General features: G+C 33.2%; 1 protein-coding gene across 2 annotated transcripts in view; it reads right to left on the bottom strand.

Moving 5' to 3' along the window:
* Positions 1–473: 473 nt before the first annotated feature.
* Positions 474–25356, bottom strand: part of LOC143085056 (pendrin-like) — a 27293-nt gene continuing 2410 nt past the window's right edge. Inside the window, exons 1-16 of one of the 2 annotated variants that reach the window (XM_076261200.1) lie at positions 17552–17684; positions 16347–16457; positions 12757–12929; positions 11961–12125; positions 11020–11175; positions 10463–10545; positions 9251–9398; positions 8074–8187; positions 7676–7753; positions 7196–7291; positions 6301–6407; positions 4805–4874; positions 4162–4326; positions 3614–3757; positions 2319–2373; positions 474–643 (exon numbers count right to left, since the gene is read on the bottom strand). In XM_076261200.1, the coding sequence (XP_076117315.1) occupies positions 525–643; positions 2319–2373; positions 3614–3757; positions 4162–4326; positions 4805–4874; positions 6301–6407; positions 7196–7291; positions 7676–7753; positions 8074–8187; positions 9251–9398; positions 10463–10545; positions 11020–11175; positions 11961–12125; positions 12757–12929; positions 16347–16457; positions 17552–17567 (1800 nt within the window). In that variant the 5' untranslated portion in view covers positions 17568–17684 and the 3' untranslated portion in view covers positions 474–524. Of the gene's footprint in view, positions 644–2318; positions 2374–3613; positions 3758–4161; positions 4327–4804; positions 4875–6300; positions 6408–7195; positions 7292–7675; positions 7754–8073; positions 8188–9250; positions 9399–10462; positions 10546–11019; positions 11176–11960; positions 12126–12756; positions 12930–16346; positions 16458–17551; positions 17685–25356 lie in introns of those variants that run through there. The other variant, XM_076261199.1, reaches the window with a different exon arrangement.

The following is a 25356-nucleotide window of genomic DNA, read 5'->3' as shown; positions in this document are numbered from 1 at the left end:
GAACATGCACCTATAACTCTTCACTGCACTACACTACACGTGTAAAGCGAACATGAATACCAGTGGTGTTAACATGGTTACACACTTTAAGTGTCGGTAATAGAACTAAAACAGCAGCAATTTGTGTAGAATATTGTCATGCCAAATTGTATCTTAATTTGTATTTTGATAATCACGCAAACAGTTTAAATAAAATGTACTAAGAAACATAATTATATACAGGACTTAGAAATAAAACAATCCATTGGGGTTGAAATTTTGACTTTGAATGATAAGCGGATATTGCAGGTGTACCTAGACTACGTAGGTATGTCTGTTCATCAATTGAACCAAGTGAGTAACCCCTTCGTGTCATCAAACGGTCGACAGGGTAGTCAGTGGATCAATGGTAACTTTGTGACGGACCTCTTTTATAAATAAAATGAAGATAAAAGACATGGTATAAAATGTAGGCAGAAAATGACAACTTCCAATTGCATGCATTATTTATTATTCAACACAGTTGAAAATGTATAAGAATTGTATCAAACTTGTAATCCTGATCTTAGTTTTTTATGGGTAAGTATACAATTCACTGTTAAATAAACTGTTTCTTCATAATCCTTCATAAAGTCGGTAGATGTCATCATCGATGTCACACTATCTGTTAAATAAAAAACAAAACATTAAAATTTTATCAAAAATATGATACATTTATTTTATTTTATTTAATCCCCATTTTGCTACAGATGTTATAGATTCACCAGAATGTGTGCAGATAAAACTACTCTCATAACATTTGGTTGCTGTTACATTACCGAACATTCCCAATTATTCACATAAAACTGGCTTAATTTTAATAATTGAAAAATGTTAAAATGAAAGTAGTGTAACGGTACACAGTTAACTTATCAACAACAGCTGACTATTCCACAGTTCACATACAGTCGGAAACCAGGTTGAAATAGAACAAAAGAATCGAAGCTCTTTGTTAGAGAAGGCAATAAATGCTTACTGTAATGTTTACTATAGTGACAAAAATTATAAAAGTTAATAGAAACAAACAAAATTACAATTTTATTCTCAATTACGAAGTGTTTTATTTTGAAAACACCATTTGCATAAGTTTTCAATTTATTTAGTACATAGTAAAGCAGAACAATAAGATATCAAGTCGACGACATGGGTATCTTTCAAGTTGGATGTAGAAAATGCATAACCTCCGATTAATTTTTAATTTACCACGGACGGAAAACATATCAATCTATTAGTTCAGTAATTTTCGTGTCTGCCCTTCAATTATGTGACTCAACTTGACAAGAAAAAATTCCCAAAAATGGGTAACAATAGTGTATCGAAAAGAGAAAATCGAGTGCACCTTTTTATGTTAGGGCGTGTTTGAGTTGAATATTTTGTCTTGATATCGTACAAAGCAAAAATACTTTATACATCGTCTCGTTTCAGATTCTATCATTTTTATATATCAAAGCTACAGGTTGACTTTATAACATAAAAAAATCACAGTACTAAAGGATGAAATATATGGGTCAAGTGAAATACCTATCTAATGAATCACAAAAACAGAGTAGGTGTGTTCTAATAGCTATTTTTTTTCTGAAAGTACTTGCCGACAGTCTTTCAAGTTGGATGATGAAAATGCATATCTTCGAAAAATTATAATTTTGTGTGTGTGAAAAGTAGGGTTTATAGTCTTCAACCACTAAAAAATCTAGTCTGCCCTTCCAGGAAATATTTAATTAGATTTTTTTTAAATGTTTATGAATTTTCGAAAATTCCACATGACAACCGATTAGACAATAGTTTTAAGTTGAATCAATAATAAATGCAGACAAGATCATTAACTGATGCTCATTAGCTAGTTGATACATTTGTCTTTTAAAATACAACTGACATATAAGGATCGTAATGGTGCAATGTGGATAAATTTATCGGTTTCCGAGAGCAAAATTGGCAGCGCGTCATCTCACAATGGCTTCCATTTCTACGATTGTGAAAATGAACTGGTGTAATGGGGAGATAATTTTGACGAAGTAGAATCCTGACTGCATATTTGAACCTTCAGCACAAATAATAAAAGTACGAGCGAGAACTCGTTCTTCAACGTAAAGCGTTACATACATATGAATAAAAGAAAGGCTATGATATATCATTTCAGTGCACAAAATAGCTTTTCGACTTGTTAAACCTAGAGCATAAAAACAGCGCCATTATTGTTGTTCTGCATGTAAAGTACAATAAATTGATCACTTTGAAGATATGATGTTCCTACTACAAACAAACAAGCTTATAGTACAAGGAATTCTTTTAAAACTACTCACCATTACAGCTAGCTATAAAAACTGGAATTCCAATGCTGTTATAATCGGTATATACCTATAACATTCAGATATCATAAAACATAATTAATTATCAAAGTTATGACCACTGTAAATTCAGAACTAATTGCAAGGTTCGTATGATTCGATAAATGCGACTGGGTGCACGACGATTGCAGTAAATAGTCTCGCCTTTTCGTCACTTCATCAAAAACTGCAATTATAAATGCACGCGATAATATTTGAATTTTTACAGAATTTGTAGGAAAATTTAAAAGTTGTGTGTACTGTACATGTATAATTAACTAAACTGATACACATTATTAATACTGTAATCTATCAGATTTTCAGTGTAATACCGCAGTCACACTAGGCCACGATCGCGCTACGATCTCTGAAAAAAGGCAACATGTTCAAGATAATCGTGGTGCGGTCAGTGAAATCAGATCGTAGTAGAAGCGTATCGAGTGCATAGTAAGGTCGTGGTATGTTCGTGGGATATTTTGGTGGCACGCTTGTGTTGTTTTCTAGAAATCTACGTATAAATGAAAATAATAGGAAATGAAGCAGTTACTGCATTTATACGATACATAACGTTGACGTTATTGCTGAGAACATGATGTTGACGTTATTGCTGAGAGCGTAGTTAGATCGCGAAATGAACGTGGTAAGATCGAAGAATGATCAATGACACGGTAAAAGTGTGCTATAATCGCAGATGAAGCGTAGTAAGATCGTGTTGCAATCGGATAAACCGTGGTATGGTCGTAGTGAGAATGTGATGAGCATAGTAATATCGTGATTATCGTGACGAGGTCGCAGAAGAAGCATGGTATAATCGTAGCGGAATTGTTGTAAAAGCATAATGAGGACGTATAGTAGCATCGTGAAAACAACGAAAATCTACATTTTCATGCCGCTCATACAGCGACCTCACTACGATCTAAATTTATTTCAGATCGCGGTGATCGTGGTGGTGCGATCGTGGTCTAGTGTGACTTAAATAAAACTGAAACATACTGTTAACATATGTTTATTGACTATGGTTGTAATATAATGTCTCTCATGTTAATGTTCTAAGTTGTATTTTGAAATAAAAATTTCTACCTATAATATACCTACATTGAAGACCTGTTGGTGACCTTCTGCTGTTGTGTTTTCGTTGTTGTCTCTTTGGCACATTCCCCATTTCCATTCTCAATTTTATTATAAAATGAATCTATTAATGGTAGCTTTATAACTGAACATATTAACATTATGACTAGCGTTTCATATTCATAGAACACACATTTACATACCCTTTTTAAAGCCTTTATTCCAACAATATCGACAAAATTCACTCCAGAAAAATCCAGTATAACGATTTCTACACCTTCTACAAAGTTTTCTGACATCTTTGACTCTATTTGCATTGTTAGATCACAATTTTCTGTCACATCTATCTATGAATTAAAGTATGGAACATGTTAATAAATACAGTAATTTACAATTGCGTTGCCAAATTGTATGATAGAGCAAAACCCATGCCCATATTTAGTTATAAAAGGCACGACATGACAAAACGGGAGACAATTAAAGTTTTCATCATGTGCACTCGAAAAAAAATTGTAAAAATTCTAAATCCTTATATTTGTTTGTCATCATTGTCTTGCAGGGAATTTCATGTCAATGGACATTAAGTGTTTAACATGCACAGTATTCTATAGACACTTCCCTATCGGCGAAGTTTGGTATCTTATTGATACATTCATACATGTAACGTCTTGAATTGATTTGTTAGTAGACAAAGTATAAATGGTACATTCAAATAAATTACTGGATTTCTATCAATGAATACAACACTTACCGGGCTTATATTTGTCTCTATTTGATTAAACTGTTTTTGTTTCTTCCTGGCCTTTACTGGATCTATACCAGTCAACTTAACAACACTCTTCACAAATATGTCTGCATTAGCAAAGTAAATAGGAGCTTGGAACTGAACTATTCTAACATTGTCTGGTGTAACAACCTGCAAAGGGATAGACAATTACTATTTGACATTTGACAAGTTGCATTACTTCTATATTTTTATATAACACGAACGTTGAAGATATTTGGACCCTGTCCTTTGAGTATTTAAAACTAGATGTTAGGCAGACAACCCCGCCACATTATGTATGTATGTTCCTGTCCCAATTCAGGAGCCTGTAATTCGGTGATTGTTGTTTGTTGTTGTGTTTTCGGTGATGTATTTGTACATTAATCAAGCCGTTAGTTTTCCCGCTAGAATTGTTTTACTATTGTGAATTCTGGGCCTTTTTTGGCCGACTATTCGGTGTGAGCTCTGCTCATTGTTGAAGGCCGTACGATGACCTTTAGCTGTTAATGTCTGTGTCATTTGGTCTCTTGTGGAGAGTTGTCTTCTTGACAATCATACCACACCTTTTTTTATAAATCTGAATCAACCCACTGTGTATTTATTGTATTAGAAGTGATACTTCACTTACGGGGTCATATCTGTCTACTGATTTCAACTGATTTGTCTTCCCAACAAATCCTAGTGTATATGACGAAGGACTGAAATAAATATAACATAAATTTTTAAATTTCATATCTTAATACAAAGTGTGCTGCCGAAAAACAAATCATTCTATATGTTGTTATAGTACTTGAAACCTTATACTTCTTTTCTTTGCCATATTTATATGGTTAAGATTTTGTTTTGATCATATCTATAATACTAAAATGACGAGGTCCAATTTGTCAGCCGTCATCAGGTAAAAACGGCAAATCAAAGAATTCAACTTTATATATAGCTAATATAGGACATTGGTGTTGATTAAAAATTACACCACTCCAGACCCTTTTTCAGTCCACATAATTAATATTGCCAATAATTAACAAGTTCCGGGTCGAATCCGATACCGATACCAATAGTATATTCACCTGTTACCTATTACCTTATCTGTACGTTCCGCATCTAACATGCGCACCACCATACTGTGTATTTAGGATTTTGCTATAAACACGGGTCATAACCACAGGGTTGACACTACTAAATTCAACCATTGTCACATTGTTCCCTATCGTAGTATTTTAATCAGTATGACTTTCTAAGATGACAATACGAATACTAAAAATTTTGACTTAAATTAAGGCGTATAGGTACAATTTTCAATTTGTTAGCCGGCATGACGTAAAACAGCGAATCAAAGATCAAATAACTAATATAGGACAATGCTGTTGATTAAAAAATACTCCATTCCAGTCACTTTTGTTTTCCAAATAATTAATATTACCCATAATTGATAAGTTCAAGGTCGACGGGTTCAAACAGAAAGCTTTTTAAAGCAGAGAAAACTGTGCATCTTATAACCGGCATGACTTTATCAGATAATACGCATAGTTCTATACTTTAATTCAGTCACGGGCGTGTTCTAGTATATATATATATATTGATGGCGATCCGATGGATAAATCTATTGTAGAGTTGTCACTGACTCAGACGTACTTATAAATATAATTATTTTCTGTGACTGTATCTTGCATTAATTTGTAGGATCCTTTACTATAGATAATTGAGCTGATTTGTAACAATAACATCTCCATGCCTTATATATCATGTACTGTAGTACGACGCTAGATTAAAACTGACGAGGAAAGGTAACACACGGCCACTGAAAGCTTTATTTTTGTGAAGCCCAGGTTGTCGTGTGGTCTAGCGGGACGACTGCAGGCGATTAGGTGTCACGATATCTCAGTAGCATGGGTTCGAATCCCGGCGAGGGAAGAACAAAAAAATTGCAAAAGCAAATTTACAGATCTAACATTGTTGGGTTGATATTTAGACTATATATAAAATAAATTGAATACCATGTGAATGTTATTGTTGTCATGGCTATAAGCAGAGCTATATTATATTATAAAAAAAATTGTTGTAAATTAAAGTAATACTAGTAATACTTAATAGACTGTGTGTATACTATAATGCTTTGCAGTTTACCTCTGAGTTCGTAATGATACTGTTAACAAAGAAAATATCAGACTGGACGCTATACCAATATCTACATCAAGAATGGAGGAGGTCAGAAAGGTCACCATCCATATTACCTGCAGAAAAAAACTTTACAATTAAAACTTCTCAGTCTGTTTAGTTACACTGCAGTTGGAAAAATCGCTCTCTTTTACAAATAAGGAAGTGTTTTATGATTTCCAATGACACAACTATCCAGGCCAGATAATTAAGAATGCCACTTGGAAAAGATGTAATTTTGAATAGCAACCGGACGTGTCAGTGTATTTATCGGTCGTCCCACTGTCTATATCACTTTGTTCAGCTCTTAATATTATTCCGTATCATGTCTTTTAGACGTCAAATACGTTGACCCGGCCTTTTAAATAACTTTGACCCGGACATATCAGCGACGTCATAATGTTTGACCCGACGTTAATAACTTTGACCCGAACTTATCAAGTCATCTTTTGTGTGCTGGTGAAACAAAGAAAACACTTCTGAATCACGCAAATATAGCCCGATAAATCGATTATCAGATTATCTGCATATTGATATTGTAAAATATCAGCTGCTTGACATTATATGAAGGCTTTTTGATCTCGTTCGCTACGCTCACTCGACAAAAAGCTTCATATTATGTCTCGCAGCTGATATTTTACGATATCAACATGCAGATAACCTGATAATCGGTACTTATACAACCCTCTTATCCAAACGGACGCTACTCTTTAGCATGGGTTTTACCGAACGAGATAGAATTGTTATGTAAAAATACATTATTGATATATGTATTCTGATTTTTATCTTAGTCATGCTTATGGACTAGACTATAAGTATATAATTAACCAACATACTTGGTATACACGTTATAGTTTCTACTTACGAAATCATACTTTGATGTACGCCACAGTGATGGTACCTCTAATATCTGAATAAACATCGTACGGAGGTTTATGATTATGACTGCTGACAAAACACACTGTAAAATCAAATATCCTTTTATAGACACTCAATTAAGTTTAGGTTGTCCATTCTTTTTGTATGCCCTTAATAATAAGATAAGTAACACTACTTTTAGTTTATTTATATGTCGGATAAATAGAAAATATTAAACAATAATAAATAATGAAAAAAAACTCATTTCAAGTTTAAATCATTATTCAGGACCAATAGCTGCTCTGACGTATAAATTCAAGTTAACACCATTTATATATAAGAATAAAATTATAATTTACATATAAGATGTTCAATGAAATAAACTATGTACTGCTTTCAAATTACGTGACGTACATTCAGCTTCATTTAAAAAAAAATATATATACAGAAACGTCTATATGATGAAGAATGAGCACTGGCATCCTACCTTTGGTAATGAGTAAAACAATGGCCCAATTGCTAATATCATGATGATGACGATAACACATCCCACTAAACAGGCAATCTATAAAATATTAAATTCCTATATTTTATACGTTTGTTTATTTTTTACAATAACTTTCATTTGAAGATTTTTATTTTGAATGTACGTGTCGTTATTTTCACATATTTAAGTGTTCATTTTCACTAATGCATTTCTTCCAAATCTCAATCAAATATTGAACTTGAACCAAAAACAAAAATCTGTGGGGGTTCCTGATTGCGATTACAGAGCTGTATTAGAGTGGCAAAACCAAGTAGGAAAATGTACATGTAAAAAAACATTGCAATTTATTTTATATAATTATACTGAAACCCAAAGAAAGAAATATTGTGAACCGATACCTGGGATTTACCGTTCGTACCATCCAATACCATAGTTCTTGATAATGAACCTGCATTGATGTATCCAGAGAAAATCGAACATACAACGCTCCCAGCTCCACTTGCAACTAACTCCTATAGAAATAATTATATATCATTTTACTTTCTCAATATCTGTAATTCATGCACGTTTTCATTACAAGCACTTTTTTTCTAATTTCACATAATCATATAATTCTATAAAGGTAAGCAACATTTTTAAGATCCTATCATGGTATGGCGCTCATGTGTATGTAAAGTATTTCAAGTTTTAACGCTGTGCAAATACACTTTCTGGCATGCGTGTGAGTGTCTCGTATCCTGGTATCTATGATGAATTTATTTATATACCCATACTCGGTATGTGGTACATTGTAGATTAGAAACTAATTCTTTCCTCAGCTCTATCAGGACAAAAATATTAAACTGTTAATTCAGTACATCTATAATCCACGAACAAAATTTAATAATGGTGTTTAATGGCCATAGAAGACTGGTTTTTATATTGTTAATTGGAGGAAAAACATTAGTTTGATTAACCATCATTAAAAACGTCATCTTGTCTGGAAAAAATGAAAAAAAATGTTGACTATATCAATTTGATTAAGATACAGATGCACCATAATTCTCGTACATGTCAAAGACCAAATATTGAGTAACTTTTCTACATGGATTGATGCTGGTTTTTACCACTACACAGCTCTTCATAAAGTGTTGTATTAGTGGAGATCTTGGTATGATTTCATATGTAAGATCCTCTATGAAGGTCTGCATTGTATTTCATTGGATAACACCTTGCATCTGCGGGGGCATCAATTGTGTCTACCAGACACAAAAATATCTCAAAGAAATTCCAACATTGAATTTGTTATGATATTTACTTAAGAGAGGAGTGCGGGCATCATTTTGTCTAGTTTAAAATTAGTTTCTCAATAAACTTATTGTTTACCTGGAATAATGGATACCATTTTTATACCGTTACTATTTTTAATTCAGTTTCTGAAACACAACCCTTTATCTTTTTGGGGATAAAGCATGCAATGTTCTCTATATGACAACATAGAGCCATTAAAACTAAACTTGGCATAAGCCATCTTTTGATAAGCACTTGACGGGTACATTTTCCAGGTGAGTGATCCAGGCACGACTTGTACTTTACCTGATTTGGATCAATTTCATAATTATGTTTCCTGGCCAGAAGTCTAGCGCCAGATACCGAATGGGTGAAGGCCACTATTCCTATAATGAAGGCGTCAGCTATATAATCTGTAGCTATCACGGGGTTCGGTAATACTGGTGATGGTAACCTGAAATAATATACATGGATAAAATAGTTTAAATAAATTAGGCAATTGTAATCAGCATGGCACTAAGGTAAATATCCATACGTAGTTATTTTGATATACTTAAACTCAGTGGAGAGATGTTCATGTCCTTTGTTTAACTTTATTAATTTCAAATAGATTGTATTGCCAAAAACAGTTAAAAAGTCATTTACAACATAGTACAAAGTAATAACATAAATATCAATACCATCGCCGATATATATGTATATTGCCACAATACTACTTTTGTTCTAAAACGGATACGCAGGGATACAGTTTGCACTAACTTGTTGTTGTTACCCTTCGCAAAACATTTAAAACTGAAGTCAAAGACATTTTAAAATGAAGCAGAATAAACCAAGTCGACCAAAAACTGACATTATGTGTCTTTTTATGTTGTGATGTAATACTATTGTTTTAGAAAAGGGAGAAGGTTTGGTACCATTAAAACATTTAATCCCGCTGCAAATGTTTGCACCTGTCCTAAGTCAGGAATCAGATGTACAGTGGTTGTCGTCTGTTTATGTAGTTCATACGTGTTTTTCGTTTCTCGTTTTTATATAGACTAGATCGTTGGTTTTCCCGTTTGAATGGTTTTACACAAATGATTTTGGGGCCCTTTATAGCTTGTTGTTAGGTGTGAGCCAAAGCTCCGTGTTGAAGGCCGTACCTTGACCTATAATTGTTTACTTTTATAATTGTGACTTGGATGGAGAATTGTCTCATTGGCATTCATACCACATCTTCCTATATCTAATTACCACGGCAACCATAGAAAAACGACGAACACATAGCCAGGGTCATCACATTACATAATAAACAAAAGCAACATGGATTCTACTAAAAAACGGATATAATTTCAGATGCTCTAGAATAATAATTAGATCCTGCTTAACGTGTTGCACCCGTCATACTACCTAGTAATGTAAATAAGATGAGAATTTTAAGAAATAATTGATTTTAAAGTCGATCTTGTTCATAAACTCTAGCACCGAATGCTAAGCAGATTAATATAGAGATTTTATGTTTAACAAGCTATACATTACCCTGCTGGAATGTCTTTTAAAATGTTGATGTTGAACCTCTGATTAAACTCTGCGAAGTGAGCTATTCCAGTTGCTATAGAAATCTAGAAATGAAGGAACATACATTATATTATTTTGATTGATTATAAGCTTTTATTTAATGCATATCTATCTATAGGTGCAAATTTCGCATTATATATTAGTGAGAAAATATAATTGTTTTTTAGTAAATACATCATGTTTTGGTTTATTTAAGAAAAAACTGAAGATTTGGTCTGGATCTTTGGATTGCAGTCTGCTCGTCATATACATTTGTAACAATTATATCTATTTTTTATTGAAATAGTTTGTTAGACTATATATAGTTTTTCTGTAACAGTTGACATTTAGTAGAAATTTCTTTCATTAACCAATATTGCATCCATGTTAAACTGTGCGACTTGTCGTCATATACATGTAACCAATAGTAAGAGTGTTTAATGCTTATCAATACAAACTAAATATGATTGGTTCATGCATTCCATGTTCTGTTATACTTACAATGATGAGAATTTTAAAAATATAAAAAAAAAACTTACAATGATGAGTTCAATAGGAATGGGCATCTTCAGTCTAGACTTAAATCTCATATTAATTTGAACTTTAATGAGGTAAAGTATGATGAAACATATCACAGTGGTAATGAGTGTGGCGAAGTTAGTGGATGGTATGTTGTAACAAACATCTCTCCAGGTCTGAAAAAAATAGAATATATAATGAATTATCGCCATTTTGTGCATTTTTCTTTTGATTTTTTTTGGTGATAATTTTTCATATCATGCTACTCGCTTGAGATGGAAAATCATCGCTAGAAACTAAGGAGACACGTGGCGTTGCTAATGAAATTGACATGAAATCGACAACGTCGTACGTCTTAGGTAAAATAGCGATAAACAGATTATCATTGGTCATCTCAACTCAATTGCATTTCTCCTTCCAGCTCAAGCGAGAAAGTCAATCTCGTTGAGATGATCAACGACAATCTATAAGTATAGATACATGTAATAATATTAATGTAACTAAATAATTTATTCAAAACATCTCATCTGCCGCTAATTGTAATAATTCACTGATTAATATTTACAGTGGTGGATTTACGGTGTTTAGAGAACGAACTGCCCTTTAATTGTTTTTTTTTAGCATAACACTGTTTAAAAAGGCAGTTTCCTGGAATTATGCCCCAACCCCTTAAACACTCATGGATTCGTTGATTTTCTTTTGTTCATGGTGCATACATGTATGTATTGTCTGTTTCTATCTAAGTTATGTATTTTGATTGCCCCTTGTTTTCATTATTCGAACCCAAGGCGAAAATTATCGAAAAAGACTGGGAATATTTTCGTTTTCCCATGCAAAATGACGTTACCCAATACACATTTTAATTCTTCAGTCATGAAGAAAATACAGTTCAGATAAGAGCTGGATTTTAAGAACGGACTGACGGACATGAAGGGTAACACTTTAATGAAGATCACCCTACCTTAATGACCTTGAATATGCCATTATGCTGTGGCACTGAGATACCAAAGATGTGTTTCGCCTGACTGGTTGTAATGTGGATTGCCACTGCTGCCGTAAATCCACTTACTAACTGCTCTGACATGTAAGTCGAGATCAAACCAAACTTTAATTTACCCAATAGAATCTGAAACAAAAAAAATATTTACAAACTTGTATATATTTAGATTGATTTAATTTTTATTCATGTAGCGGAATAATTTTTCACACTCTTGTGTCAATTAGATAACTAATCAGTTGCTTTATATGCCATTACTTAAAATTCTCCAATATGAAAATAAAGAGATGTGGTATCCTTGCCAATGAGACAACTATCCATCAAAGTTCAAATGAAGTAGATGTAAGCTATTATAGGGAATCGTACAGTTTTCAACAATAAGGGAGGTGGGGGGGGGGGGGGGGGGGGTGGAATGCCGTATAGCAAAAAGACCCCGACATGAAATATATACGAAATAATTTATTTAGAAAACTAACGACATAATTTACAATTAACAAAAAAAAAGGTTATTTCACATGTTAGATGTAAACGGGGATATATATCATAAATTGCATATACAAAAACACATGAACAATGAAAGGTGTTGGTTATGTTGTGTTGAATGTTGCTTGTCTTTTCGGCGTGTTTTTTTTTATAGTTTTGCCATGCCATTGTCAATTTGTTTTCGACTTATGAGTTGGATATCCTTTTGGTATATTTCGCCTGTCTTTAAAGTGAATAGCGTTAAGAAAAAGATAATAAACATTTACTATAGTGTTACCATGAATAGCCCAGACACGAATGATACTGACGTAGCTATCTCTATTTTTCGTTTATTAATAATATCATCTGTTGAAGTATTTGTTAAGCTTTCTGTGACGACATACAGATTGTTTTCTTGCATTGCTACATCAATCACTGAGGCCATCATCAGACTGACTACGGCTACTGCCCCTAATAATAAAAAATATCAATATCAATCACTGATGCCATCATCAGAATGACTACGGCTACTGCCCCTAATAAAAAAAATTATCAACATCAATCACTGAGGCCATCATCAGACTGACTACGGCTACTGTCCCTAATACAAAAAAACATGTAAACATCAATCACTGAGGCCACCATCAGACTGACTACGGCTACTGTCCGTAGTAAAAAAAATATCAACACCAATCACTGAGGCCATCATCAGACTGACTACGGCTACTGTCCCTAATAAAAAAAAATAAACATCAATCACTGAGGCCACCATCAGACTGACTACGGCTACTGTCCCTAATACAAAAAAAATATAAACATCAATCACTGAGGCCACCATCAGACTGACTACGGCTACTGCCCCTGATAAAAAAATATCAACATCAATCACTGAGGCCACAATCAGACTGACTACGGCTACTGCTCCTAATAAAAAAATTATCATCATCTATCACTGAGGCCACAATCAGACTGACTACGGCTACTGCTCCTAATAAAAAAATTATCAACATCAATCACTGAGGCCATCATCAGACTGACTACGGTTACTGCACCTAATAAAAAAATTATCAACATCAATCACTGAGGCCATCATCAGACTGACTACAGCTACTGCTCCTAATAAAAAAAATATCAACATCAATCACTGAGGCCATCATCAGACTGACTACGGCTACTGCTCCTAATAAAAAAAATTATCAACATCAATCACTGAGGCCATCATCAGACTGACTACGGCTACTGTCCCTAATAAAAAAAAATAAACATCAATCACTGAGGCCACCATCAGACTGACTACGGCTACTGTCCCTAATACAAAAAAAATATAAACATCAATCACTGAGGCCACCATCAGACTGACTACGGCTACTGCCCCTGATAAAAAAATATCAACATCAATCACTGAGGCCACAATCAGACTGACTACGGCTACTGCTCCTAATAAAAAAATTATCATCATCTTTCACTGAGGCCACAATCAGACTGACTACGGCTACTGCTCCTAATAAAAAAATTATCAACATCAATCACTGAGGCCATCATCAGACTGACTACGGTTACTGCACCTAATAAAAAAATTATCAACATCAATCACTGAGGCCATCATCAGACTGACTACAGCTACTGCTCTTAATAAAAAAATTATCAACATCAATCACTGAGGCCATCATCAGACTGACTACGGCTACTGCTCCTAATAAAAAAAATTATCAACATCAATCACTGAGGCCATCATCAGACTGACTACGACAACTGCCCCTGATAATAAAAAAAAATCGACCAACATCAAACTGACCCTAACTTCTGCACATACTAGTTACACAATTATCATAACAAAACAGCACCAAACTGAATCCAGATCCTGCACAGAATAACATAATTTATTGCAAACATAGATATTGAATTAAATTTTAATGCGCCCAAAAACAAAAAAAACCTAACTACTCCAGCTACTGCACATTACCACAGTATAAATAACATATACAGTGAAACCTGTTTTAAGGTGTATATAGTTGCTAAAATTATACCCTATAGGTAGTGCTCCACAATTAATGGAGGAATATACAAGAAACTGAACTGATTAAGAGAACACATAAGGAAGAGCAAACTAGTGGTCTCGTAACACAGGTGATCTTTTAATACAGGTTCAATATAAATGAAATCTATAAATGGTGCATGTCTCAAAACAGAGGTGATTGCTTAATACAGGTCTCTTGAACATGTTTCACTGTATATGGGCGTTTTTCAATAAAAGCGTAACTTTCAGACCTAAAAAAAATGGAAAATCAACTTGTCTAAAATTTAATTTCACAAGTTATTTTGAATACCTCTATTGTAGACCTGTTTGTAAACAAAAAGTGCAATCTTAAATATTCTTTAAAATGATATTATTTTCATAATTTGTGTACTTCTTCTAAACACACATATTTTTTGCAATTTTAAATGTTCCCTATAGACATTCCAGTTTGTTTACTTTTAAATACTAGAAAAATCTCATTTTTTCTGTATTGGAAAACCATTTTTATCGATAAAGATTAGACAGTACTTCACATATGAAGGAACAACTCATGTTACGTAGTGGACATTTTGATGCGTTTCGTAGTGAACAAAACCGTTTCGTAGTGGACAAAAAGTTTCGTAGTTGACATCAACCCTATTATATGTTAATAAAAACATAATAAAAATTACATGAAACTAACCCTTGTTATTTGTTTTGCACGAATATAATTGAAAAAAGATTTAAAAAAGACTGCATAGTAGTGGTAGTGTCCACTACGAAACGTTTTTCTTCCATACTTGTTTCGTAGGGGACCGTTTCGTAGGGGACGTATTCGCATGTTTTATTTTTTTTCCCCACAATCCCTTTATTGCAATAGTAACAAGACTTATTGTATTCATCAAAGCATTTAATAAGCTGTACACTGATATTTTTTTCATAATTTTAAAACCAGATACTGAAGGAGATTTGACCCGTTTCGTAGTGGACATTAACAAAAATACGGTATCACTCTGGTCCATTTGATGTGCTCAATTTTTCTTACCAACAATTTAATTGCCGTTATAAAAGCATCACTTCTTTTGTAAGACCCTAATGTTTATATCTCTTGCAAACAAAAATTACATTGATTTTATAAAACTGTTTATTGGCAAATTTTAATGACTTCGTTTCGTAGTGGACATTTTGTGAGGGACACACCTTCTGAAATTAAAAATCCTGTATTGAAAGCTGTTTATTAAAATATGTTGGCTCTGAACATACTTTTGAGTTATTAAAGAACTTATGTAAAGTAAAAATAACATTTATTTCTTATTTTTTTTACGATATTTTAGAGTATGAATGTTGAACAGGCGGTCTAGGGACATGCCATTTTGGTTGTTTTGGACCATTCAGGAGTCAATATTTTATCAATCCCTCTAAAAATAAACTGTTTCTTTGCTTTAAAATGTTAAATCTAATTCAATGTACGGACTGCACAAAAAATTACTTGCAAAGATCAAACACATTTTTTTTAAAGTGGCTGGGACAAGAAAATACGTTTTTATTGAAAAACGCCCATATGAGTATAACTCTGACTGCGGCTACTGCAACATGCAATCTCAATTTACTGCGGCTACTGCTACATGTAATCTCAATAAACTGCGGCTACTGCTACATGTAATCTCAATTTTGGTCACTTGTGGACAGTTGTCTCATTGGCAACCATACCACATCTTCTTTTTTATATCAATTAACTGTAGCTACTGCAACATGCAATCTCAAGTAACTTTTTAGACAGGGAATCTTCGAAGGTTAGTTTCGGAAAAACATATTGTTGCTCAAGTTTGACTTTTTTTGCCTGACTGTACGGCGCTTGAAGAAAGCGGGAACGTCCAATTGGTTATCCTTACCTACAGAGAGATGCCTTGATGATCCGAGGAAAAAGTATGTCAAAGGACCAAAGAATGCAGTATACATTCCACATATTGGTGGCAGTGTTGTCAATAAACCAAATGCCATACCTGAAATAAGAAAAGTTAGATGTACATCCGATATATTGCTATAGATGGCAGTGCTTTCAACAATTCAAAGCCACATTGTACATTAACCAGGCGGCGAGGCATATAACATATTGCTTATTCAAAATGAAGGTTAAAATGTTAGAGGATATTACATGTATACATAATATAAAAAATGAGCAAACTTCTTTTTTCTGTATTGTTTAAGTTGGATCTTTACTGACTGTATTCGACGTGTATCATCAGTTACCATCGTTACATAAAGAGGACCCATGAACACACGGACTTTGTCTCACAAATTTCGCGACACTTTAAACAATGCATACTTAGAAACCTGTTGCTCAGTGGTTGTTTGTTGATGTGGTTTACAAGTGTTTATCGTTTATCGTTTTTCATATAATATATTAGACCGTTGGTTTTCATGTTTGAATGTTTTAATACTAGTCATTTTTAGGTCCTTTATAGTTTACTGTTCGTTATGAGCCAAAGTTCCGTGTCGAAGGCCATCCTTTGACCTGTAATGGTTTTCTTTCACCAATTGTCGATCGAATCTGTGTGTAATTAATGTGAAATTGGTGATGAATTCCACTATCTGTTTCGATGTTATTTTTCTTAGATGAAAGAAAAAAGGCTTTTGACCTGTAATGTGTATATAAAGACCAAAAACTATTTAATATTGTGATTTTTCTTTTTTTTTTCCTGATCACTGCAAATTCAATAAAACAAGTACATTATACAACTGCATAATTTATGTAACCATGCCATTCCATTTATCTCATGGTTTCTGTATATATGGTATTGTTGTTATTCCTATCATATTCACATACCCCTGAAGTCTTGAGAAATAAAAGTTATTTATTAGATTATTTCATAGATTTCAAGTTACTTTTATTAGTTGCAACGTTGTTCTTTGAATCATATATATGCATTGCATATGCATCTAGTCTAAAGGTGGAACTAGAAATCTTCAAATTTCGCTGAACAATCAAATAGGAGAAATGAAAATTAAAGAAGAAGAAGAAGTTTCCAACATGATCTGTATATTAATAAGATTGTTCTTTAGACAGACATTTGTGCAATGTAGTTAACTGACATACCTTGGGGTATCTGCATGATACCGACTAATTCCAGAGAGAATATCACTCACTAAGTATTTCCGTAAGTTATATTTTTTCAGGTTCTGTATTATAGGCACATTAGAAAACAAACAGGACTTCATGTAATTCAATGATAAGTTTTTTTTGGCATGTTTTTTAATTCTGTCGCATATCTTTTCGTCTTTTTTCTGTTTATAATATTTAGCATTAAAATCAACAACTCTGTGTAAACCGATGTCTTCATAAGTTGTTAATTCCGGGATTTTTGTTTCAGGCTCTGCCATAATGGCAGTGTATATGTAGTTTTATATTTCCACGTGTTTTGTACACTATAATCCATACACACCTTAACACACAAAGGTTCTAGATCAATATAAACTGCTAGAAATACAATTAATATGTTTGTAAAAAATATTCTTTCAGTGTTGTTTTTTTGTCAGAGATATATATGGCAGCTGTTGACTTTGTTTATACTTTGGTATAATCAGAACATTCATAAAGAGCCAATCCATCAGAAAACCATGCAATATTCAGAAGATCGTCCAAATCAACAATCCAAACTTGACAAATCTTTATACATCATCTCAATTCTTGACATAAAATAAAAGAATTTTACCCACTTAATTTTTCTCAGAATTGTATCTATTTTTAGTAACAGCCTCTTTACATACTTCTGTAAATTCATTATGAAACCAAGGGAAAATCCAACCTTTTTATGCCTTTTAAGAATTACCCAGAAGCATATTAAATGGGGAAGTTGAGTTTTAAAGTAATGTCAGCTGAAACCCATCAATTTTACTATGTTATGATCAATACAAATGAAAATTTAAACAATTTGGCTTATTGTCAGGAGCACGGACCCAAAGGCGGATTTTTTCATATACGAATTTTACGTGATTTTCGTTTGCTTCTAATTTGCAAGACCAATTCCGCATATTATGTTTGAAACTTATTTTGGGTTTAACACAGTCTGATTAAAGCCATCCCCACAATCCACTTGCGTTTACAAACGCAAGTGGATAGTAGGGCTGGTTTTAATTAGACTGATGCATTCTTTCACATAAAAGTATGTACATGTATTACTAGGAAAAACTATATATTACTATGAAACTATAAAAAAAATCATTAATCTTGCCATATTGTTTTATTTAAACCAGCGAAATATGCCAGAAACGTCTTATTTTTGTTGTTTGCGAGCAATTTCAACTGTGTGGTTACAAATGTATGTACATTACTAAGGTACATCAATGTGCCAAATATGGACTCATTTGGCAAAAATAACATTCGGACGGTTTTGTATGGTTTTCTGGCAGATTGGCTCTTAATTATAGCTGATTATCCATATGCACCAATGCATATGTTTTTGTTTCACACATAGGTTGTAAAGGCATTTAAGTCTATTTAAATGAGGTAAGAATCTAATCTCTGAGCCTCCTCGTTGGGTTTTTAATTACATTATTACTTGGTCGGTGTTTTAAGTTTGATTACTATACCAAATGTATGTCATGATTATTTGATGATCTAAGACTGTTCTTTTGATTAATTGATTACCGAGTTTAAACAAAATTAGAATCAAAAGATAAAAGAGATCATCTTTTTATTCCTTTAATTGCGTTATAGGTATAGTTGAATAGTTAGATAATCTTAACCTTTATGCATGTTATTTAATATTATCAAATACAACTTACATTTCAAAATTATTAATGAACACGAATGCGGCCACTTTCATTTAAGACGGAAACCGTCTAAAATTTAACAAAAATGCTGAAATTGTGGAAGATTTTTGTAATTTAGCACGACTTAATGATGCTAGTACTCGATATATGTGCATTGTATTGTCAAAAACAGCCCATATTTATGTAGCAGAAGCATTCTACTTTCCAATAAATAGCTGAAAGGTAATATTTTCACACTTTTGTAAAACTGCTATATTTTGGGGCCAAAAAGGGGTCTTACTGAACCTACTCCTTTTGGTATTCAACCTACCATCAGAAGTCATTTCGAGAAAAAGGTCTAAATATGAAGCAGATTTATCTGTGTCGGTAGTAATTTAATTTCAAGTTCACTTGGATATATTAAATGTAAGTGATCACTGAATCTATTATTATTAAGAGACAGTACATCATCAATATACCGAAAGGTGAAATTAAAAGACTGGGCTAATTTCTTTTCTCCTTTCTGTACAAACCTTTGGATAAATTCTGCTTCATAGGAATATAAAAACAAATCTGCAAGTAGAGGAGCGCAATTGGTACCCATTGGGATTCCAATAGTCTGTTGGAAGACCAAACCTCCAAATTCAACAAATATGTTGTCAGTTAAAAAGTCCGGCATGACAGTGATATCCTCTTCGATGTATTTTTTCCTTGACTCTGTGTTATTTTTCACAAAGTAAGCTGAATTCCAGCCTAAAACTAGATATTTAAAGAACGTCTTGTGCCCTTTTTTTAAAAAAAAACATAAGCTGACGAGTTCTTTCAGTCGAGCTTTAAGTTTAGTATGTGGAATAGTGGTATAAAGAGTTGAAAAATCAAAGGTTTTAATGTTGGTACAATGTTGTAATGATTGAGATTGTAAATTCACCAATAACTCTTTTGAATATTTTAGCATCCACATCTGATTAACACCACTTCTTGAACATGCTGTTTCGGAATATTTCTGAAGCCTTTCTTTGACTGCAGTGAGTATAGCAGTAAGAACTTTAGAAAAGGGTTTAGTGGAACACTTGGAAGAATCTGCAATATACCTTTCCTTATAAGGATTCTTGTGAAGCTTAGGAATCCAATATAAGGATAGAAGATCCTGGTCTTCAACCTATGGATTAACACCAAAGGAGATTAGAACCGATTTGTGGTTTTCCAGGATCTCCTGCTTCGTTAGCGTACTTAGTGTATATGTAGGATTTCCAAGTGTGTTATTTATCCCCAGTTCCTTAATCAGGCAGTCAATGTAGTGTTTCTTGCAAGGACCACTCCTCTATGAACTGAAGGTCTTTAAAGATGGAAGGAGCTTTGGTGCTCATTGACCCTTTACTTACTCTTATCTCAATCAATGACCTCACTGATTTTACCTAATCCGAAAGAGTGTCAACCTCAACCTTTTCTCTTTTTGCCAAGTCTTTTGCATAACCCTCAACAGAATCCATTAGTAGTTTGAAGTTCTGCTTCAAATTGATTGGCTGTGGCTCTATGTATTTCGGACCCTTGGACAAAAGTTGTCTCAACTTGTAGTTATTTACTATGTTTAGGTCTCCAGGAATTACATGGCCAGCAGGATTATACACGAAATGGGAATGTGAACAGGCACAATCAGGTGGTTTAGCTTTGAGGTCATCACTATTTAGATTCTGCAAAACTTTTTAGTGATTAAAGATTCAACAGGGTTGGTGTGGGAATACGATACTATAGGAGAAGATTGCTCCTTAAAGAAAGAAGGAATGTTGCTTTTTACTCTTTTATGGTGAAGAATATTGCTAATATTTATAGCATCAATACCCTTGTTTTTGTGAACTTCAAATTGAAGAAAGAACGTTTTTGCAGTTCCTTCGAATGTTCAAAAACGGGTCTGAATAATCTATGGTTAGCCATATCCATCACCATGGCAACTATTTTATACTTCGTAGAGCGACTATCTGTAGTGTGGCATTCTTCACACGCATTCAATAGAGAGTTCAGTCTAGACAGCGGAAGTGAGTACAGTTTAGAAAAATTACAGTCTAACTTCCTTTGTGTAAAAAAAAAAGAATACTTTTATTGATCTTTATCTACATAAATCTATTTGTATCTATAAAAAGTCAAAATAGCCTATTAACTGTGACCTAGAGTAGATGAACATAAACATTTATCCTGAAAAATGGGCAGAAGGATATATTGCACCCTTACATAAGGCTAATGATATTCTTGATCCTAATAACTATCGTGGTTTGGCCATAACTAGTTCAATAGGAAAATTGTTTAATTCTATTTTAAATTCCCGACTTGACAAATTTCTAGTCGAACACAAAATAATTGATGGCTGCCAAATTGGCTTCACAAAGAAAGCTAGGACCTCTGACCACATGTTTGTAATCAAGACAATTATTGATAAATATTGTAATAACCCTGGTGGTAGACTATATGCCTGCTTTGTTGACTTTAAAAAGGCCTTTGATACTGTTATTCACACTGGAATCAAATTGAAAATGGAATCAAATAGGGAGACGGATTAATATAAGGGAAACCTTGTTTCCGAATCCTTTTGTAATATGTTATCACTGTATTTATATGTGTATGCCATGTACATGATTTTTTGAAATAAAATATGTTTAAAGTAATCAAATTGAAACTACTAGATATTGGGGTGGGATATTCTTTTTACAACATCATTAAAAGCATGTATGAAGTAAGTAAATCATGTGTAAAAGTAAATGAAAACTTAACAAATTCCTTTTCAACGCACCTGGGGGTGAAACAAGGAGACAATCTTAGTCCAAACCTCTTCAAGATCTTTATTAATAATTTGACAAACTATTTAAAACACTCTGAAGACCCAGTTTCAATAAATGATCAAGATTTACACTGCCTTATGTATGCTGACGATATTGTTTTACTGTCAACATCTCCGAATGGTTTGCAAAAAAAATTGGACATTTTGCAAAATTACTGCAATGATTGGTGCTTAAGTGTGAATACAAACAAAACAAAGGTTCTTATATTCAACAAGGCAGGTAGATTGATTAACAAATATGATTTTATGCTAAATGGTATAAAACTAGAGTGTGTTAATTCATATAAATATTTGGGTATACATTTTTGTGCATCTGGCTCCTTTACAGAAGCCCAGGATGAATTGTATAAAAAGGCACTAAAAGCCTATTTTAAGTTATCTAAAGATTTTTTATCCTTGCATCCTTCAGTCAAAACAAGCATGCATGTTTATGATCATACCATCAAACCCATCCTATTATACAGCTGTGAGATATGGGGTGCCTTTAATCCAATGTCATCTAAATATAGAAATGGAATTTTTTCATTTGACCATATTTACTCTAAATTACCTGCTGAAAAACTTCATACTAAATTCTGTAAATTTATTCTTGGAGCTCCAAAAAAAGCACCAATTTTGCAGTATTAACTGAGTTGGGAAGACTACCAATATATTTTAACATGATTAAAGCAATGACTAAATACTATTACAGACTAGAAAAATCAAACACTAACTTTCCATTGTTATATAATGCATTTATAGAATCAAAAAAATTGTATGAGTCAAAGAAACCGTCTTGGTATATGTCGTCTGAAAAACTTCTTTCACTGATTAATAATTATCAAATATCCTCAGACACGGCTAAACCAACTGACAATGGAAAACTAAGAAATGCCATGTTGAAAGATTGGGAAAAAAATCTCAAAACTCACTCAGATGGAAAACTATGCACATATGTTACCTTTAAATCAAATTTTGGTTGTGAAAAATATCTTAATATTGTTAAAAAATTTGAAGATAGACGGAGTCTAACAAGATTTCGCATATCTGCTCACCATTTACTTATAGAGAGAGGTAGATATAGTAATACTCCCCGACACAATAGAATTTGTAAGAGATGTTGTAGTAATGAGGTCGAAGATGAAACACATTTTCTTTTCAACTGTGATAGTTTATCGGACCAAAGGAAAGACATGATAACAATGATAAATAATTGCTGCAAGAATTTTAAAAATCTTGACCTTAACCAAAAACTGATATGGTTAATGAATAATGAAGATGAGAATTTATTATCAGAATTATGCATGTTCATTAAGAAATATGAAAAGTGTTAATGGGATTTATCTCCCTCTACTACTTGTAAATTGAACTTTATATTTTCTCTATAGTGAGTTCTAGAGCACCGTCCCTTGATGAATATTGCCCAGTAGCAATGTCAACCCTTGCTGCTGTGCATTAATCATGAGGAGAATCACTATTGGAGTTATCTCATGTATCTGTAGCTAGTTCTGAAGGATCTCCCCTTGATGACCTTTGCATTGTTGTGATGTAAAAATCCCTCACTGCTGTGCACTGGTCATGAGGAGAACTACTGCAGAATGAGACACTATATTCCTGGTTCTATTTTTACCTTTTGTTTCCGTATTAATAAACTTTATATCATATTCTTTTAATATTAAATCGACCTCATTGCACTCAATGCCTCTTACCTTAATTATATCCTACATTGCTCATATCATCAATTTATTATTTGTGTATTGTTTATAATATTGTGTATTTCACTAATGTTTATATAATCATTGTATGATGTTTTTGTATCTTGCCCGACAAGGGCCCATGATTGGTCTAATAAAATAATGTCTAATGTCTAATGTCTAATGTATAAGTCAGTATGTAAAAAACCATGTAAAAAACACGTAACTACTTAGGTACATTTTGCAATGCGATACATTTTTGCGCATTTAGATAAATTAATATAATACATACAATTGATCAAGATGTTACAAATGTATCTACCCTGCAATAGATAAATTTATATACAAGGTTTTAGAGAGGTCACATGTGAACGTCCTTATTTATGACATTATCTTGTGCAGTGAAATATCTACATTGTACGTGAGTAATTATATTAAGCATACCTGTTTTGGAACATCAGCTTTTTAATACAAAAGTTAATACAAATTTAAATGCGACTGCACTTCAAAGTTTTCGACTTTACGTACAGTACTAATTGGGCCTTTGGTTCCAAACCTCCATTTGTCAATATTTAAGATTAATTTTAAGGATTCGAATAAACTATAACTTGTGACTTTGAAGCTACTTTTAACTACAGATGTTGAATAGTTGTATCGTAAATTGACACTTGAACGTACACGTCTTCATGCAACAGTAGTCTTTTCTGCTTTCAGAAAATCCGTCCGGACATGTATACGTGTATATGAAGTGTTTCCCTTACTCTAGCTGGTGAGTTTTGCATTTTTCTGTCCTTACCATACCCGCGGGTCTCTCGACCATCGAAGCCGGCAAACTATATTCTCGGTAAAAAAAAATTTACGTGGGTGAAATTTTCATCGAGGTGTCGCACGTTAGACGCGGACGTATGTTTCAAATCAGCGCAAAAAAGAGAAACAAATGAACAATCATTATGATTCAAATATAATCAATTAGTGACTTGATTGGAATAAACAATGCAAAACAAAATCATGATTCAAGCTATCAATACCATTCCACATTATACACAATGCCTTATATTATAAAAAAAAGAAGATGTGGTATGATTTCCAATAATACAACTCTCCACAAGAGACCAAAATGTCCCAGAAACAACTAAAGGACACCGTACGGCCTTCAACAATGAGCAAATCTAGCTCATACCGTAAGTCAGCTATAAAAGGCCCCGAAATGACAATGTAAAAGAATTCAAACGAGAAAACTAACTGCCTTATTTATATAAAAAAATTAACGAAAAACAAATATGTAACACATAAACAAACGACAACCACTGAATTACAGCTCCTGAATTGCAGGCTGAATTACATGCTTGCTCCTGAATTACATGCTTGCATACATGTAATTGTACAAGCTCTTGTCGGCGAAGAACATCGTATGTCTGCTTATGCACGACTGTCGCATATGTTACATGTAGCGTCATCATAATGGCTTATGCACTAGTATATATTATTTTCATATATAATTATATACAGACCGGAGTTACTGTGTGATCAAGGGATAGTCTACTGTGTTTAGTCGGAAGTACTTTCGGAGGGTCCCTAAATGAGTATATCCGACTTGAATGGCAATCTCGTTATCAAGATGTTTAAAGCAGGAATTTCAATCTACAT

Source organism: Mytilus galloprovincialis, chromosome 8 (genome assembly GCF_965363235.1).
Source record: "Mytilus galloprovincialis chromosome 8, xbMytGall1.hap1.1, whole genome shotgun sequence".
Lineage (NCBI taxonomy): Eukaryota > Metazoa > Mollusca > Bivalvia > Mytilida > Mytilidae > Mytilus > Mytilus galloprovincialis.
Note: the sequence above shows the minus strand (reverse complement) of the source record. Positions and strands in the feature narration are given on the sequence as shown.